This window comes from Equus przewalskii, chromosome 28 (genome assembly GCF_037783145.1).
Source record: "Equus przewalskii isolate Varuska chromosome 28, EquPr2, whole genome shotgun sequence".
NCBI classification, from domain to species: Eukaryota; Metazoa; Chordata; class Mammalia; order Perissodactyla; family Equidae; genus Equus; species Equus przewalskii.
The window spans coordinates 6,505,201-6,521,743 of record NC_091858.1 but is presented as its reverse complement, the minus strand read 5'-3'; the positions used below and the strand labels follow the sequence as shown (position 1 = coordinate 6,521,743).

The window sequence follows — 16,543 nt, the reverse complement described above, 5'->3', positions numbered from 1 at the left end:
AAAATGAGGCCCAAAGGGGAATGAAGGGGTTTTTTGCTAACCCAGCTAGCCAGCCGCAGAGCAAGCTCACTCCCCCGCCTTCTGTGCTGTGCTCTTTCCGTGGTCCCATGCTGCTGCTTAAGAGGGAGGACCGGGGTGCTTTCAGGAGCACTCTGTAGACAAAAGGGTAAAAACCATGGCCTAATAAGGAAACCTGTAAGCAACTGAGGAGGCAAGTCAGAGAGATTTATTCTTTCTCAGAGGAGGCATCATGTAAAGAGGGAGCAACACTGGAATAGCAGAGGAGGGGACCTTGCTGTGTGACCAGAGGCAGCAGGAGCTGTAATGGCTCATTGAGTGTCCTCTAGAACTTTCCCTACCTCTCTTCCAGGGTTGTTGGACATCGCACAATCAAAGAAGAGCTGGCACATTTGGATCAGCCACAAGGGCCCAAAATAGAAGGGGAAGGGATGGAGAAAAGTTCTGAGCTGGAAACGTTTTTCCATAAAAATACTGTGAATCCTCCTGGGACAGTAGTGGAAGTGAATGTAGGAGAAATAAACTAGGGTTCCAGTTGTGTTTAGGAGGAAAATAGTAAAGGTAACAGTTAATAGATCCAAGGATGATAACAGCCAGAAAATATAGCCAGGATGAAGATAGTTCCTACTGGGAAGAAGAGGCAGAGAAAGTTAGTTTATTAAAAGGAGCCTTTTCTGAAGTCTATATATAGTAGTTAAGAGAGAATATTCAGGATAGTTTTGAGAGAGGAAGGACAGAAAATGAGGATTCAGAGATTTTGACAGAAGATCCTAAGAGATTTTCAGAGTAGAAATGCAGAAGTGAGAACCTCATGCAAGGGAAGGGGGCAAATAAATAAATAAAGCTTAGAAGAGTATAGTTCCAAGGAATCAGTGGAAGATTGGATTACTTTTTATAAATACAATGATAATAGAAAATAGACCTGTTTGGTGTAAGTAGTGTAGGAATTCAGAAAGCAAGTAAACCTGAAGAGCAACTAGAATAGTGCATGGAAATATGCTCTGAATAATCTCAAGTGTGATACAGATGTACGGTATCGTTACTGCACTAGCTGTGTGCTGTTCTTGGAACCCATTATTACCAGCATGGGGGCAGCACTTCCAAGGCCTTCTCTAAGTGAGTCCTTTTGTAATTTGTTCTGTTTTTAAATTCTGAAGTAAAACCATGGTTTTTGTTTCAGATAATATTTTATAAAAATGGTGTCAATCAAGGTGTGGCTTACAAAGATATCTTTGAGGGAGTTTACTTTCCAGCCATCTCCCTGTACAAGAGCTGCACGGTATGTAGCATCTGTTCATCCTGTGAACAGAACTTGAGGGAAATAGGTGAATGCTTATGACAAAAGGGCCCTGATTGAGTTCTGGAAAGAAATCTGAATAGCCTCAGAGAGATGGGAACGTGTTCCTACTGTTATTTTTGTTCCAAAAACAGTTGGGTGTTGTAGGAAGTATTTGCTTGGATAGATTAAGATCATGCAATTAGTGTGCCCCACACTTTTCCTTTGCATGTCCTGTGTGGTAAATGTTGTTCAACGTGAGGGACGTAAAGTATATACTTGCATAAATCAGTTTGGTGTTATAGATCATGATAATCTACCATCATTACTTAGTAACTGTTGCTTATAATGATTTTTTTAAAAAATACAATCCAGCATGAAGGGAATGATCATTAGAGCCTGTTAGGTTTTTTTTGAAAGTTAGTAAAAAAAAGAACAAAGTTTCCATATATTTTTAGTCTCTCACTAGCCACCATCAGGGCCAGCCCAGTGGCACAGCGGTAAAGTTCACATGTTCCGCTTCAGCAGCCCAGGGTTCGCTGGTTCGGATCCTGGGTGCGAAGGTGGCACCGCTTGGCAAGCGGTGCTGTGGTAGGCGTCCCACATATAAAATAGAGGAAGATGAGCACAAATGTTAGCTCAGGGCCAGTCTTCCTCAGCAAAAAGAGGAGGATTGGCAGCAGATGTTAGCTCAGGACTAATCTTCCTCAAAAAAAAACCAAAAAAACCACCATCAAACTAAAATAAGGAAATCTTTAGGTTATAAACAGAAATCAACACAAGTCTATTTTATTTGCTTAATTCTTGATGGACATTAGAGTGTTGACTTTTAACGATATTAATATATATCACTTTTTCCAGTTATATCCTGAATTTCTCAGCTATATTTAAAGAGAAAAGTTTCCCATATCACGTTAATTTTTTTACTGTTTTTTTCTGTTTCTTCATGTCTGCTTGAACTGAATTTATCCCAGGTTTCCATTAACTTTGGACCGTGCTTCAAGTATCCTCCAAAGGATCTTACTTACCACCCTGTGAGTAACATTCAAAGTGTCCCCGCGCAGCCCCAGTGTCTTGGTTACTTCTTGCCATAGTTGTGCTCATCGCTCATTTCTGTTTCTTCCTCCTCCCACAGATGAGTGACATGGGCTGGGGTGCCGTGGTAGAACACACTCTGGCTGATGTCTTATATCACGTGGAAACAGAAGTGGATGGGAGGCGGAGTCCCCCGTGGGAACCCTGACTAGGTCCCTTTTTCTTTGCATACATGGACTTTCTGGGGGAATAATCCTGGGGGGTTTGGTTTTGTTTTTTAACTGTTGCAAATGTTCTCCCGAAGATACTGCAGAACACAGCCTCTGCTGTTAGCAAGTTAACAGGCTGGGTGGGACTGGGAGAGGCTCCCTGCCCTCCCACACTCTTCCCACTTCTGGGGAGTGCTTTTTTGTGTGTGCCATATGCCAACAGCTGCTGACCCTAGGATCCCATAAGCTCTCTGTGAAACTGGTGCTGTACCACCTACCCCACCAACTGGGACTTGTTATCTTACTGTATTTTCTAAGGAGTGAATAATCTTGTCCAAGTAGCTAACTTATTTAAAGACATTTCCTTCTGTGGGCATTGACTCCATCCAAAGAGTGGATGATTCCCAAGGAAGTGGTGGACCTGTTTCTGAGAACAGCTGAAGTCAATGGCTGTACATTCCAAACCAGTCTAAAAGCTCTTTCTTTTGGTGTGGGTTTGTTTTTGTTGTTCATTTTGAAATATACATTTGAACACTGGGATCTCTGAAACTACTAGGTCTCTAGAACTGTTCTAATTGTGAAGGGAATTTGCTTGCAGCTTTAACAATTAGAAACTCTTCCCAAATAAAACTTGTCGTCAAGCATGTGTGGCATTTTGCTTCCCTTTCAGGTTGGGTTCCTCTTGGTGACAGTGTCAGAAATGTGGGTAGTCTGAGGACAGGGAGCCCACATTGGAGAAAAGAGACAGATTTCTGACTCACATCTCAACCCCTGTCCTGTTGCTTCCATTCTCTCCAGCCGGCTCATCCGCCTCTTTATCCTGTGAAGATCGGATTCTCAGGAGGTGAACAGGAGTTTAAAAGAGTCTGCCTCCGGCCTTCCTTTGAATGTGTGTGTTGATGTGCGCAGGGTGTTTCCTGCCTGCTCATCTTCCTTTGTGATAGCTGATGATTAAAGGACAGTGTTCAGAATACTCAAAACTGGGATATAAGAATGAGCCTTCCCTTGAAATCTCTTTGTGGCTTCCCTGTCTCCGTTTTTAATACATCAGTGGCAATGTTGCTGTCCCAGGATTGCCCCAGAGACTTCCCTGCATAGAACTTTCTGCCTAGGTTAATAGGTAGAGTGGTTCACCACAAGATAGGTCAAATGTTGCCAGGAATCACCATATATTATGCATATGTTTAAGAAGTTTCCCAGATTTCAAGTGACCGTTGGTATCTTAACACAGTAGCTCTGACTAATATATCTTGTCTCCTAACGAATCACTCAGCCTCTTTATTTTGGCTCTTTCACATCTGTTAACAGGAAACCTAACAGAATCAGTATGATCGTAGGCTGAAGTCTCAGCCTGTCACCCCTGGACACCTTATTCATTCATGGCTGGTCTTAAAGGGCAGGTTTGGTTATAAATCTTCTGGATCATCAGAGTTTGAAGAACTCTTAAGAAATTGAGGGTGGTATTATTTAAAGGAAGCTGGAGGTAAATTCTTTGTAATATAAATCACCACATATATAACTTGTACACTCATTTAATTTGAATGATAAAATTAGGTTTTTGTACATTTGGCTTTCATAAATTAGAGGTTACAGAAATAATGATTTTGCCTCTTTATACTTCATATTCGAAGTGTCTGTCTTTTGAGAAGTTCATTTGAAGGGCTCAAAGAATATCCACGCCCATACAGTCCTGTATAAAATGGTTTCTTTAAACAGATCATCAGTGACAACTTATTTTATTCCAATATGAAATTAAACAAGTGGGAAAATATCTCTCCAGTCACCCCAAAGACACAGTGCGTAGTTTGAAGAAGGCAAATTATAATTGAGCTCAAAACCATGGTGTGTGTTGAAAGACCATTTCTTTACTTTTGAAACCAGAGTATGTATTGCTTTACCCATCTTCAAACAAGTGACCATGTTTCTTAGCTGGGAGTGGATGGTAATTCTGTTCTAGAAACACCTCTACAGCTCTCTCTCTCACACTGAAGCTCCTGGAAAGATAAACAGTTTGATCTATGCCAAAAATAGACTATTCTAACAAACAATCAGAATAAATAATAATACCTCTACCAATTGTAAAATTTCAATACCTCAGTAAACATGAGCATTCCCACTACTGCTAATTTGTTTAATAAGCTAGAGCTATGTTTCCAAATTATGTTCATAATGCTCTTAGAACTAAAATGGAAAAGCTTCAAGTGGTAATGTTGGTTTTTCATCCTACTTGCACATTTTAACAAAATAATCCGATCCCGATTTATATTTTCAAAGCAAAAAGTCTCTGAATCTTGGAAAGGGAATTTGCTAACACCATATTACCCCTTCTTCCAGCCATCTCCTCAAAATAGTAAAACACTGACCTACTAAGCAGATAAAGTGGCAGCCCAAGCCAAGCTGAAAGCTGATATAATAGAATCTGAACTAAAGATTCAGTTCCATTTTTAGGTCTAAACAATCACTACGGGAAAATAAAATTTGTTTTTATCTTAGTAATGCCGTTCGTTCTCTCATATTTGGTACTGTCCTTCCTTTTAATTAGGTAAATAAAAATCCTCAGTCATAATCTTCATCTTGAAATGTTACCAGTTGTAGAGTTTAAGAACTGATGAAGGCTTGTGCATATCGTGGAAATTAAATTTTTATGAAAGATTCTGGTAACTGATTCTAGTCGAATGACATAACTACCCAGTAGTTTTTCCTTTTAATGAGCTAGGGGATTTAGTTTAATTAAAATCTTTGTCCAGGACTCCTTTAGTATGCAGTTGCAATTTACTAGATTTTTTTTTTCTAGGAGCAGAATTTTAAAACATGCACAGGCTGAAGTTTGTGTGTTAGTTATGATTCTTTATTCTGACTTGCTCGTCTAAGAAGTAAGGGAAGCAGTCTAATAATTAGTTTTGTACTTTTTCATCAAGAAAACTTGGACTAGGCTTTTAGCAGGCACCTGCTGTGGGGAGTTGCTTGTCCAGTGGAGCAGCTCTCTACCTACTTGGTGTAGGAGGGGAGGGTTGCCGGAGCCCCTTTGTAAGACCCTGAATGTCCATACACACTGCCTGCAGAGAATGGAGCTCTTGAGCCCGTAAAGCATGAGGTCCCAGTCCTTGTATTTAGCACCTCTGCACCCCGTATCAGCCAGTAGCATTTTAAAGATGTTTTCAGGTAGACATTAGACCCAGGAAAAAGTTTTACAAATATTTTGGGACCCTTAACCTTCATTTCGTAGCTAATCAGTGAAGAAGCTAGAAGTTTCTTCTAAGAGCCTTGTCCCCATTTTCTTGGTAGTAAAATTTTACCAGTCTGAGTCCTATTACCATACTCTAAACATACTACCACCCCATCACACTATCCTCAGATAAAGATCTTAAACAGATGTTGAGGCTTCTGGCAGGGATTTTCCTGATGAGCATGCAAGCCAATGCAGCTAGGAACAGTTGGGAGCAGCAAGTTGGTCTTTAACACCTGGCTTCAGGAGCAGGGCTGGACTCCAGGCGCTTGCGCAGATGGTTGGCAAAATCCACCTGGGTCTGCGAAAGGACCTGGTTGATGATAGTCTTTGGCAGCCATCCCTAGAGGAGAGGATAGAAGAATTTGGCCCCCTTGAGGTTGATGTTCCAGTCTAGACACCTCTGTACCCTATCACAGTGTGGGCTGCCTAGGGCTTGGTCTTCCATCTCTGTTTATAGGTGCAACCGTGCAGTCGACCAGGGTTAAGGGCTGCATTACTGCCCTGCTGTCAAGACAAATTTCAACCCTCTTCCCAGCCGGGTGACCCAGAGCTAGTTACCATATCTTTTTTGGGCCTAAGTTTCCTTCTTTCTAAAATGATAACTATAACTACAGAGTTGAAATTTGATATGAGAGGTAAGATGGAGCCATTTGCAGGCTTTTGAGATGATGGGATAGCAATTAGGCCATTAGTCAAGTCTCTCCCTCTCCAACAGTCTGATTCTCTCAAAATGGAAGAGGAGTTTTCCTGATCCGTGTCAGACAATGTGGGAGGGGTAAGAGTCTATTTTTCTCACCACTACCCACCCACTGAGCAATCTCCTGTGCCCCTCACCTTGAGGTCAATGCTGAGCAGCCAAGTGAGTTTGGTCTTTGAGGGACTTCCAGCCAGGGGATGGAGCACCATACAAGTGGGACCATGCTCAGCTCTGGTAAATGAAGAGAAGTAGTCAGGAGGACAATTCAGAGTCCTCTTTTATGCTGACAAGTTATACCTGCCACATTTCTCAAGTATCTTGTCCTCCAAATCTCATCAGAGAAGTATCCTTTGCCAAGGGTGATATTTAACAGTTGGCATGGTTACCAGCTCATTAGAACAAATGGCTGGTTGGAGCCGGACCTGGAACATGGAGGCCTCCTGTGGTGCCTTTTAGTTGCTGGATGACTGGGAGATCGGGGGAAAGGGTCCAGGGTGGTGGCTGGGGCCCCTGGGAAACTCAGGTAGCAGCTATGTTCTGAGTGGTATGGATTATATTTTCATCAATAGTACAGTCGTACCTGTTGAAGCTCAGCCCTACCTCTTATTTTAGAAAATGATTAAGGTTCTTAACCTTTCTGGGAGGGGAGGGACAAACTGGGTATATAAGTAGGGCCAATCTTGCCTTCCTCCTACTCTGGAAAATGAGAATCTTCCTTTGTAAAAGGAAGCTGAGGGTACGGACCAAGGACTGGTTTCTTGGAGCCAGGGATTCATCACACAACTGGCAGGTGCATGCCCAGAGGCCTGTGTTAGGAAAGGGAGCTTTTGAGCCTGCTGTCAGGATTACCTGATGACACCTTTCTGCTCGGGCATCTCCTCAAACTGTGTGGCCATGCCAGCCAACACACAGGTGGAGCCTCGGCGCTTGGCACAACGCACACTCACAAAGTCTCGGGGCCCCACAAGGTTTCCTGCTGATTCTGCAGCCAACTCATGGGTGATGACGGTATCTTTTCCAATCTTCTGCAGGACCTAAGGCCACAGGGAAGCAGAATCACTGCTCAGCCAGTGCTCAGGCTAAGGCTCCACCCACAGCTTGCAGCCCAGTCTTTGGCCCGCCTTTCATGCTGGGCTCCCATGGGTCCCTGCCACCCACACCTGGACTCTCCTCACCTTGATCTCCTTGACATTTGGGTTCCACTCTCCCATGGCCTCCATGCGTTCCACAAGCTCTTCATAAAGCCTCTCCATGGGCTGGTCCACCTCCACCTCCAGCCGGAATACCTTGCCCACGTCTGGGACCACTTTACTCAGCACTTTGTCCCCGTTTGCCTGTCAGAGAAACGAGCTCCAGGATAAAGGTTAGACAAAAATATTCCTAGCCTAGGGCATGTAGACAATGCCAGGCAAGGCAGGAAGAGGACCAGCAAAAAGAAGTCTTAGCTAAGCATGAGGAAGCCTGGAACTACTTCTGATTAAGATGGAGTAGGTAATCTTTCCTCCACAAGCCTCGTCCATCTGCTGAAGACTTGAGAGGCAAACTGCGGCCCCCTTGGACCCTTTTTTCTTGGTGGTACATTTTGGGTGCGGGTAGGTCCAACTGAAAAGGCCCTTACTCGACTTCAGAAGCTCAAACATCCTGAGAGACACAAACCTGGGAATGGGAAAAGTCTGGTCTACAACCAGTTAATGACATACTTAGAATGTTGAATGGGATCTTAAAGATTTTCTTAGTCCACTACCTCATTTTATACCACAAGGATGTAAGGCCAGAGAAAGTCAGTGATTTGCTCTTAGCTAAGAGCATTCCTAGAGCTAGATCCCAGATTTCTTGACTCCCAAACTAATAGTCTGTTAGAGAACTTGGAGAAGTTTTACCTGAACTTTGGGCAATGGGCAGCATGTAAGCTTTGGCTGAAGATAAAGCCACCAAAGTCTCAATGGAGCCACTGGCCTTTAACATTTGCCTTGTTTGTTACTAGTTCCCAGTGAAGGTGCAGTGCTCAGGAGTAGAGAAGAATATGGCCTCGGGCCATCCGTATTCTAGTCTAGCCCTGTTGCCGGTGAGCCCAGATCATCCCAGCAGGCTCAGCTGTCAGGCGGGCTGAACAGCACAGACACTGCGCCTTGGCACTGGAACTTCTGACCCAGGGTGATGAGGCCTCTAATGAACGCGGAACCCCCATTGCATGGTCTCTGCTGAATGCGTGGACAATGCCTTTGAAGGTTCCAGGATATAGGAACAGTGTTTCTCAAACAGGAGTCTCTAAGATGTCTTTGATAGGGGAAGGGAGTATCTGAAGATATATACTTGGGAAAGGAAAATTCTCGAGTTAAAACAACCTTGCTGCCCCGTGACTACTGCATGAAGCAGGCAGAGCAGAGACCCTCGCTGACCTTGAGGATGGCGGTGGAACAGTGAGGAAGTGCAGTCCCTCCATACCCACCCTTACCTGCTGGTTCTCCTCCTTCCAGCCCTCCTGGTTGCTGAGGATGCCCAGGGCCTTCTGCATTGCCTCCTCTCCCTGCTGGATATAGGCCAGCTCCTGGTCGCTGTAGAGAGTGTCTTCTAGCTGAGAGCCTGGATACACACCCAAGGAGAGAACCAGCTGCCTTCTGGTCCCCTAAGCCTCCCACAAGCTTACATCCTTTTGATCTCTGGATCTGCTCTTTCCTCTGAAGAGCCATAGGGTCCAGCTGGCAGGTCAAGTTAGACACGTCAGCTGCAGGCAACGGGAGGGGATCTGGCCTTGAGGAACTCCATTCCTATCCTCTCAAAGTGAGTGAGAAAGGCCTTGGTCGGGTGGGGTAGGAGAAGGAACCTGAGCCACATGCACAACGTTTGCACCCCAGAGCCTCCTGCCACTGCCAGAATCCCAGAAGCCTCAGCACTTACCAAGCAGAGAGCTCTGACGCCGAACCTGGTTGATCCACCCACTCTGGGTCGGGCCCCCAGGTGCCCGCCAGTTCAGCTCCTGGCCAATGGCCAAGGCAGCTTGGTGCCTCAGCCCTGCGGGGAGGGAAGAAAACTGTTGCTTAGGAGGAAAGCCCTTTAGAGATGGATCATCCCACCTGTTTATCTTGTCATAGATAAGGAAACTGGCTCAGCAACACAGATTCCTAAGCAGGGACCTGAACTAGAGTCAGGTCAACTCCCAGTCCAGTGCTCATTATACTGCATCAGGTGCCTCCAGGGCCAGGAATTTACTGCCTTCCTTCTGGCCGGGCAGGCCTGGTCCTACCTGGAGGCAGGGGCTGCACCAGAGCCTGCTGAAGTTTCCTTCTTGAAAGGGAGACAGGCTTTGTTCAAGCAACCAGAAAAATTCTGCTACTGCCAGGAGCCATGGCTACATCATTTGATCGGCTGTTTGACAGGGTCCAGCCGATTAACGCCGAGGGGTGCAGGGTCGCCCCTTGGTGAAGAATAACCGGCCAGCCCCTCACATAGTTCTGAAACCTGTGCTGCTTCTAACTGCCCTTCATTCCTTTTCCTTTCTTAACCTCCAGTTTTCACTCCTTTGGGTGGCTGCTTGGGAGGCACTACCTCCCGGGAGAATTAAATATAGTAAGAGAATGTGACCACCTGCAGGTAACTTTCAAGATATTTTTCTGAGAGCTAATTTCATTTGATGCAGTTAATTATTGGAGGAGCACACAGTCCCTTTTGAGACAAGCAGAAAGGAATCCTGCCCAGATAAGATGTCGAATTAGGTTTGTGGCCTCCATCTGGTTAATGTTTCCTTCTCCCTCCAGTTCTTTGTCTAAATATATATATGCATCGTCCTTCTAAGTTTGCTGGTTAATTGGATATTCAAGAAGTATCTATATATTATTCTTGACCTTCTGCTTTCTGTTAAAATGTTATAGAGGTTTTCTCCTAAAAGCAATAAATAATAAATAATTGATGAGTAGAAGGGCCAAGGGGTGCAGGGATGCCCCTCGGTGAAGAATGGCCGGCCGACACCCCTGATATTTTCTGAATTATATGCATGCTTTCTATCAAGGTTATGTCTATACTTATTTCTGTTTTTCATTCTTGAAGATATATAGTTTAGCTTAGCTTTTCAGCCCTTTACTTTACTAACAAAGTGATATTTTCTACGGCAGCGTGCTTAAGGGACTGTTAGTTCTACAATCTAAAAGACAAAGGAATGCTTTCACCCCCTAAAGGGTGCGGGAATGTAAAGATGTTTAACTGCCTGCTGAGAATGCAAATAGCCCTGGGGATAAGATACCCTGGAGTCGCCTTTTGTTCCCATTAACCATCTACACTAATGGTGTAAATGATTGAGGGAGGCAGGGATGGCTCCCCCAGGATGTAACCAGACAGACTGCTGTCCTGTCCGGAGGCCTGGACCTTCTCTCTTTGATTTAACTTTACCATGAATTACAATAGATGTCTAGGTACCTATCTCTTTTAGCTCAGAGGCAACAAACACTAGTTAATTGTGGAGAAGACTACCATTAACCTTATGCTCTATAGAATAGAATGCTAATAAATATTCTTGTGCTCGTTTTTTACTTCCTTATCTCTCTGAGAATATTTGTAGAGCTATTTCTGTACTAATCTTGAAAAATATATAAACGCCACTTGTGCACAGTAAAGCTGGACTTGCTAACACCAACCCAAGTCTCACGTTCTCTTTATTTTCCCCTCATTGCGCCGACGCCGTCCATCCCTCAGGAACCTGGACTCAGCTGGGGCGGGACTCTGGCATGCTACAGAAGGAGAATTAAAGACACCTGTGCCCTCATGTCTGCATAGCTGCTAGCAGCTAGGGTCCTTTGCATGAGTACCTGCTCAGGGTGCCACTGGAGTCTGAGCCAGGCGAGTGGATCTAGTGAGAACAGCCCTACTGCTGGGTGCAGGGTTTTAAGCATGGCTCCATCTCACTAGTAGCTAGTTCAACACTGTGTCATTGGAAAGGACTTGTTAAGTCCTTGCGAACCTTTCAGCGACAGCAGCAGATTGACTCAAATGACCCTGGGTCCTGATTAGCTCTACCAAAGTGGCCTTGGTAACTGGTTTCTGCCTCCTGACTGTGCAGTAATAACAAGACCGCCTGCCCGCCTCACTCTCTCTACCTCACTCTTTGCTGCCTGGCTCCCTCTCTTTCCTCCCCCTCTGTTCCCTGCCCCTGTCTCAGGCTTGCCAACACTCTTTTTGGAGTCAAGGCTTACTCCTGCCTCTACCACCAGCTAGGACTTTCCTGCTACCATTGGTACCAATCCTAGAGGAAGGCAGTCAGGAAGAGTTCAAGAAAGATTGGAGCCCTGAAGGGGAGACCAGAAATTACAGAATCTAGAAGGGACACAGGCATCTTAGCATCCAGCCCGGTTCTTCAGGTGGGAAAATTGCAGTCCCGAAGGGAAGGAATTTGCGCAGGCTTACCCAATAAGAGGCAAAACTGAGATCAGAACCTGAGAGGACTGCCACCAGTGCAGCACTTGCCCCACTAAGCCACCTTGCCTGAGAGCTCCTGGTTGCCAGCCGAATGCCCCTTCCAGAGGGCACTCACCCTTCATATTGCGCACATGTCTGTAGGAGCTCCCAGCGCACAGCTTAAACGTCGCGAGGAGCATCGTTTCCAGCCGCGGGTGCAAATGTAGCAGTGCTGTTGCTGCTGCTGCTATTGCTCCTACTCTCAAGGGGAGCTTCTTCCAGACCTCCTGAGCCTGTCAGGATCTGCCTCTGGGTCCTGCAGCTGTGGCTGGGAATGTGTGTTCGTCATCTTAAATGCCTCAGCTGAAGGCTGTTGCTTCATCATCTAGAGATAAAAAAACCATCACTCACCGTACAAAGGAATGGGTCAGGGATAAAGGGATAAAGGGATTGTGGGATTGCCTCACACTGCAGCTTTGGCCATTTGTGGGAAGCGTGGCAGGGGAGGGGGGAGGTTGAGTGCCAGGCACCAGTCGATGGAGGGGAGAGAAAAAGCAGCAGCTGAGGTCAAGGCAGTTTAGAAGAAAGCATACACCATCTGACAGTGGTTCTCAACATGTGAGTCCGGCTTCCAATGCAGATTGCTAGCCCTCATCCTTATAAACTCCAGATTTACCAGGCCTAGAATGGAGGCTCTGAAACCTGCATTAAAACAATTCCCAGGTGATTGCCGTGCAGGTATTCTGGGAACGGCACTCTATGCTTTGAGAAACACTGCCCTGGGAGTGCCCAGGGTATCTGCTAAGAGAACTTAGCGGGTCAGAGCTGGTAGAGGCCATCCAGCTCCTGGATGAGGAGCCTGAAGTTCAGAGAGTGGAGATGACTGGTTCAAGGTCAAACAGCTTGTCAGCGGCAGGGCTGGGACAACAACACACGTCCTCTGACTGTCAGTCCATCTTTACACGGTTCCTCCTGCAGTCCCCAGAAACTTAGTGTTCAATTATTCTGTTCAATTATTTACTCATCCATTTATATAAGCAGCCTTTACCAAAGCCGTTTCCAGAGTAGTTCCCTTCTTAGGCGTTTGTGCTGGAGCAAGCATGATCCGTCAGGGCTGAGTCCTGAAAGCTCGCAGAGCAGAGGGTAGAATTGGCCAGCGACACAAAGAGAGGGGACCAGGGCCCGGCCATGCCCCGCACCCTTCAGCACACTTTCCCTAAGTACCCTCAGCTGTGCAGGCTGCGCCACAGGGCTCGGCATGAGCTGAAAGATTGAAAAAACAAGGTGTTGGGGTGCTCACTCTGCAGCTGAGGAGAAAGGAGTTAACATTTCTCTGGATGAGGGTGAAACTGTGCCTTGTACCCACAAGGTTAACATGGGAAACAACCAGTTTCTGAGCTTGCCTTGCAGAACAGCAGGAGGACGGCTGATAAGAGAGGAACTTGCTGACAGCCACCTACCTGCCTATGGATCTCACAGGAACTTTGAGAAGCTAAAATGACTGATTGTAAACTTTAGACGTCAGAGACTGAAAACTCAGTACGTGGAAGACATAGAATAGATAGTCATGCGTGTGCAGAGAACTTCAGCCCCAGGGCCACATGCTTCCCCTCCCCGCCCTAAAACCCCAGATAAAAACCCTTGCTTGTGGCTCTTCCAGGAATTCAGGATTACAGCATGAACTGCCCATTCTCCTTTCTCAACACTTTGCAATAAAATTCCTTTCTTGCACTACACTTGGTGTCAAGATTGGCTTGCTGTGTGACGGGTGAGTGAACTCACTTCAGGTCCAATATCAACTCCAGACTTTGTACTCTGGGGGCCCTGTGCTTTAACCAGGGATTCAAGGTGGCCACGTCTCCTCTGCAGTTCCCAAACTGTCACCCAGACCCCGTGAGGGGATCCCCTTCCAGCCTGCACGCTGGTCTCTGACAAAATCTTTTCCCTTTAACATTGACCTTGAGGTTGCTTTTAAGCCAGATTCAGTGGGAAGGATATTGGGGGTCAAGAGAATCACACTGGATTTGCCCCTGACCCAGGGCCTGTCTCCTGTGTGAGAGAGTTGTGTGTCCTGTCACCACTGCATGGAGGCAGGGGGAAGGCCTACAAAGAGGGGAGCAGTAGCAGGTCCCCACTGACTCTTGCTGTCTCCCTCACTCCAGAAAGGAAGAAAGGCACAGGACCTGGCTCAGAGCCAGGCCGTGGTCCTGGAGCCCATACAGAGAAGGGTGAGTCCCACACCCCCCATTTCAACCCCTTCACAAGCAGCGTGATGGGTCCAGCAACCCAGAGAGGCCCTTGTCCTGGGCTCCTCCCTGAGCAGTGGCTGCCTGGGGGCTCCCAGCCCATCCCTCGAGGCCCCCTAAGGCCTGTCCTCTGCTTGAAGCCTTCCTTGACCACCCCGACCTTCTGGAATGACTCGTTCCTCTGACTTACAGCCTTATGTCTGTACCACTAGAAGGCACCATCTTAGTCCTGATTTGTGTTATCGGTTTGTGTGAGTGTGGTTGTCTCTTCTGGGGAACTGTTCCTCCCCGAGGCGGGCGCCAAGTCCACTTCCCCTCCCAGCACCTGGCTCCAGGCAGGGCACAGAGCAGGTTCTTGCTCCTCTATTGGGTGACCAACTGGGGAAGCCGCTGGGGGTGCAGGTGCGTCCTTTGACTTAGGAAACCTGCCTGTAGGCTCTGTTTACAACCTTGCAGAATCCCAGAAGACGGCAAGGGGCGAGGCTCCAGCCTGTGCCAGGAGCCCTTTGCCTTTCATTGACACAGACAGAGAAGGTGCAGAGGGCGTGCTGAGAAGCCTGGATGCCAGCTACCCTCCCTGCTTGGTCCACGTGCGCCATCATGCACATGTGTGCCTCAGGGGAGGTGGTGGGGAGGGGGTTATTATGAGATAGGACATGCAGATAGTGTTCAAGGTCCCGCTGTTGCCATCCTGTGGAAGGTTATGGCCATTGTGAGAGGGGAGGAGGTGGTGCGGGGAGGACCGGGGCATACAATTGTTGCTGATGTCAGAGGCTGCCATCAGCCATCAGGGAGGGGGTGCTGGTGACCTCCCCCGGGGCCAAGGCTCTCTTCTTCTCTTCATCCTTTCCAGGCTGAATGACTAGTTAACTCTCACTGTCCCTCTGAGCAGTAAGGTGGGGAGAGCATCTGGGAATTTCCTCTGGTTCTGGAGGTCATCTGTATCTGGCTTTGCTTTTTGATGAGGGCAGAGCCCCCAATGGAGAAGACCAAATGGACGCAGCAGGCCAGGAAGGAAGATAACCAGGGATCCGGCGCAGGGAGTGCAGAGTGCTGGAGAGGAAGTCCCCAGGGTCAGGGCAAGGAGCAGGGCTTTAGAGCAGAAAAGAGGACTCCGCTCATTCATTCAACAATCCTTTATCAAGTGACCACTGTGTAGCTCTAGACTTATGAGGAAAAATGAACCGTAAGACCCAGTATGGGGAATCGTAGAGCAGCTGAGGAGTTTTGGAAGTACAGAGGATCGAAGACTTAATTCCCCGGGGGGAGAGAGGAGTGTTAAGGAAGACTTCTGGGAGGAAGCGACGTTTGAGCTGAGTGGGGAAAGTACATCAGGAGTGAGCCAGGATTGAGACAGAGAGAGGACAGGGTGCGGGTGTTCCAGGTAGAGCAAATGGCCAACGTCACGGAGAAAGGACTGGAGGAATGTTTGTAGGGTGTGGTGGGAAATGAAGGCTGGAAAGAGAAACAGATGGCAGAGTATGAAAGGTGGGCATGAGAAGATGCCTCTGCAGGTTCCTAGGATGCTGAGACTGAGAGTTGAGAAGGGGGACCTTGAGCTTTTCTGGGCCCTGGCTCAGAGGAGGTGAGTCCTGGGCAACACTACTTACTTTTTGATTTACTGGACTGGCAGTGTTGGGATGCTGTGAGCTGGAGTGGAGAAAGCACAGGTTTTGTGTTCAGACTTCCAATCCTCGTTCCACCACTTACTTTAGGATTGTGAGCCTCTCACTTCCTCAGTCTGAACTTCCTTTTCTGTAAAATAGGAATATGTTTTCTCTTTCTTTTTGTAATCCTCTCCGGGTGGTTATAAGGCTTAAATAAGGTAACAATACATCAAGAGCCCACAAAATAAAGTCCGGACTTCTTAGCCCATTCTCCGGACCCTCCAATGCTCACCCTGGCTTTCTTCGCCAGCAATGCTCAGCACGCTCCCGAGGTGTCTGCCTACAGTCTGCCCATGCATGCCTTCTCCACGTTCAAGGTAGCTCCCAGTATTCTCTCTCCTCCAGTGCTTCCTTTTGGGCCCCACCTGACTCTACTCTTTATTTTTTTTTTAAATTTTTTTCATGGATTGGAAGATTTAATGTTGTTAAGATTGCAACACTACCCAAAGTAATCTACAGGTCTGACGCAATCCCTATCAAAACCCAACAGCCTGTTTTCTTCTCTCTTTTTTCTTTTTTTGAGGAAGATGAGCCCTTAGCTAACATCTGCTGCCAATCCTCCTGTTTTTTGTTTTTGTTTTTGTTTTTGCTGAGGAAGACTGGCCCTGAGCTAACATCTGTGCCCATCTTCCTCCACTTTATATGTGGGATGCCTGCCAGAGCATGGCTTGCCAAGCAGTGCCATGGCCACACCCAAGATCCGAATTGGTGAATCCCAGGCAGCTGAAGCAGAATGCGTGAACTTAACTGCTGCACCACTGGGCCGGCCCCATCTTTTTTT

At 46.9% G+C, this 16,543-nt stretch overlaps 2 protein-coding genes across 25 annotated transcripts in view; one reads left to right on the top strand and one right to left on the bottom strand.

Annotated features, from left to right (window-relative positions):
• ASH2L (ASH2 like, histone lysine methyltransferase complex subunit) overlaps nucleotides 1–4,774 on the top strand; it is a 32,555-nt gene extending 27,781 nt beyond the window's left edge. For 3 of the 23 annotated variants that reach the window (XM_070598921.1, XM_008507160.2, XM_070598923.1), the window contains 4 exons: nucleotides 1,199–1,297; nucleotides 2,269–2,328; nucleotides 2,430–2,541; nucleotides 3,337–4,774. In XM_070598921.1, the coding sequence (XP_070455022.1) occupies nucleotides 1,199–1,297; nucleotides 2,269–2,328; nucleotides 2,430–2,537 (267 nt within the window). In that variant the 3' untranslated portion in view covers nucleotides 2,538–2,541; nucleotides 3,337–4,774. Of the gene's footprint in view, nucleotides 1–370; nucleotides 1,298–2,268; nucleotides 2,329–2,429; nucleotides 3,183–3,208 lie in introns of those variants that run through there. The other 20 variants (XM_070598922.1, XM_008507161.2, XM_070598924.1 and 17 more) reach the window with 10 other exon arrangements.
• Nucleotides 4,055–16,114, bottom strand: STAR (steroidogenic acute regulatory protein). Of its 2 annotated transcripts, XM_070598936.1 has the most exons (9): nucleotides 15,995–16,114; nucleotides 15,706–15,850; nucleotides 11,986–12,234; nucleotides 9,363–9,476; nucleotides 8,920–9,047; nucleotides 7,640–7,798; nucleotides 7,314–7,498; nucleotides 6,602–6,695; nucleotides 4,055–6,107 (listed from the first exon to the last, which is right to left on the bottom strand). In XM_070598936.1, the coding sequence occupies exons 3-9, from the start codon at nucleotides 12,047–12,049 to the stop codon at nucleotides 5,994–5,996; spliced, it is 858 nt and encodes a 285-aa protein (XP_070455037.1). In that variant the 5' UTR covers nucleotides 12,050–12,234; nucleotides 15,706–15,850; nucleotides 15,995–16,114; the 3' UTR covers nucleotides 4,055–5,993. The 2 variants fall into 2 exon arrangements, with proteins under 2 accessions (XP_070455037.1, XP_008505387.1); XM_008507165.2 differs by lacking the exons at nucleotides 15,706–15,850; nucleotides 15,995–16,114 and having other exon boundaries at nucleotides 11,986–12,408.
• Between the last annotated feature and the right edge of the window lie 429 nt (nucleotides 16,115–16,543).

Coding starts and splice junctions, on each gene's coding strand:
- STAR (XM_070598936.1), bottom strand. CDS start 12,049: ATGCTCCTCGCGACGTTTAAGCTGTGCGCTGGGAGCTCCTACAGACAT. Junction 6,696..7,313: donor GAGCAGAAAGGTGTCATCAG/GTAATCCTGACA, acceptor TTCATTTACCAG/AGCTGAGCATGGTCCCACTT. Junction 6,108..6,601: donor TGCTCAGCATTGACCTCAAG/GTGAGGGGCACA, acceptor CCTCTCCTCTAG/GGATGGCTGCCAAAGACTAT.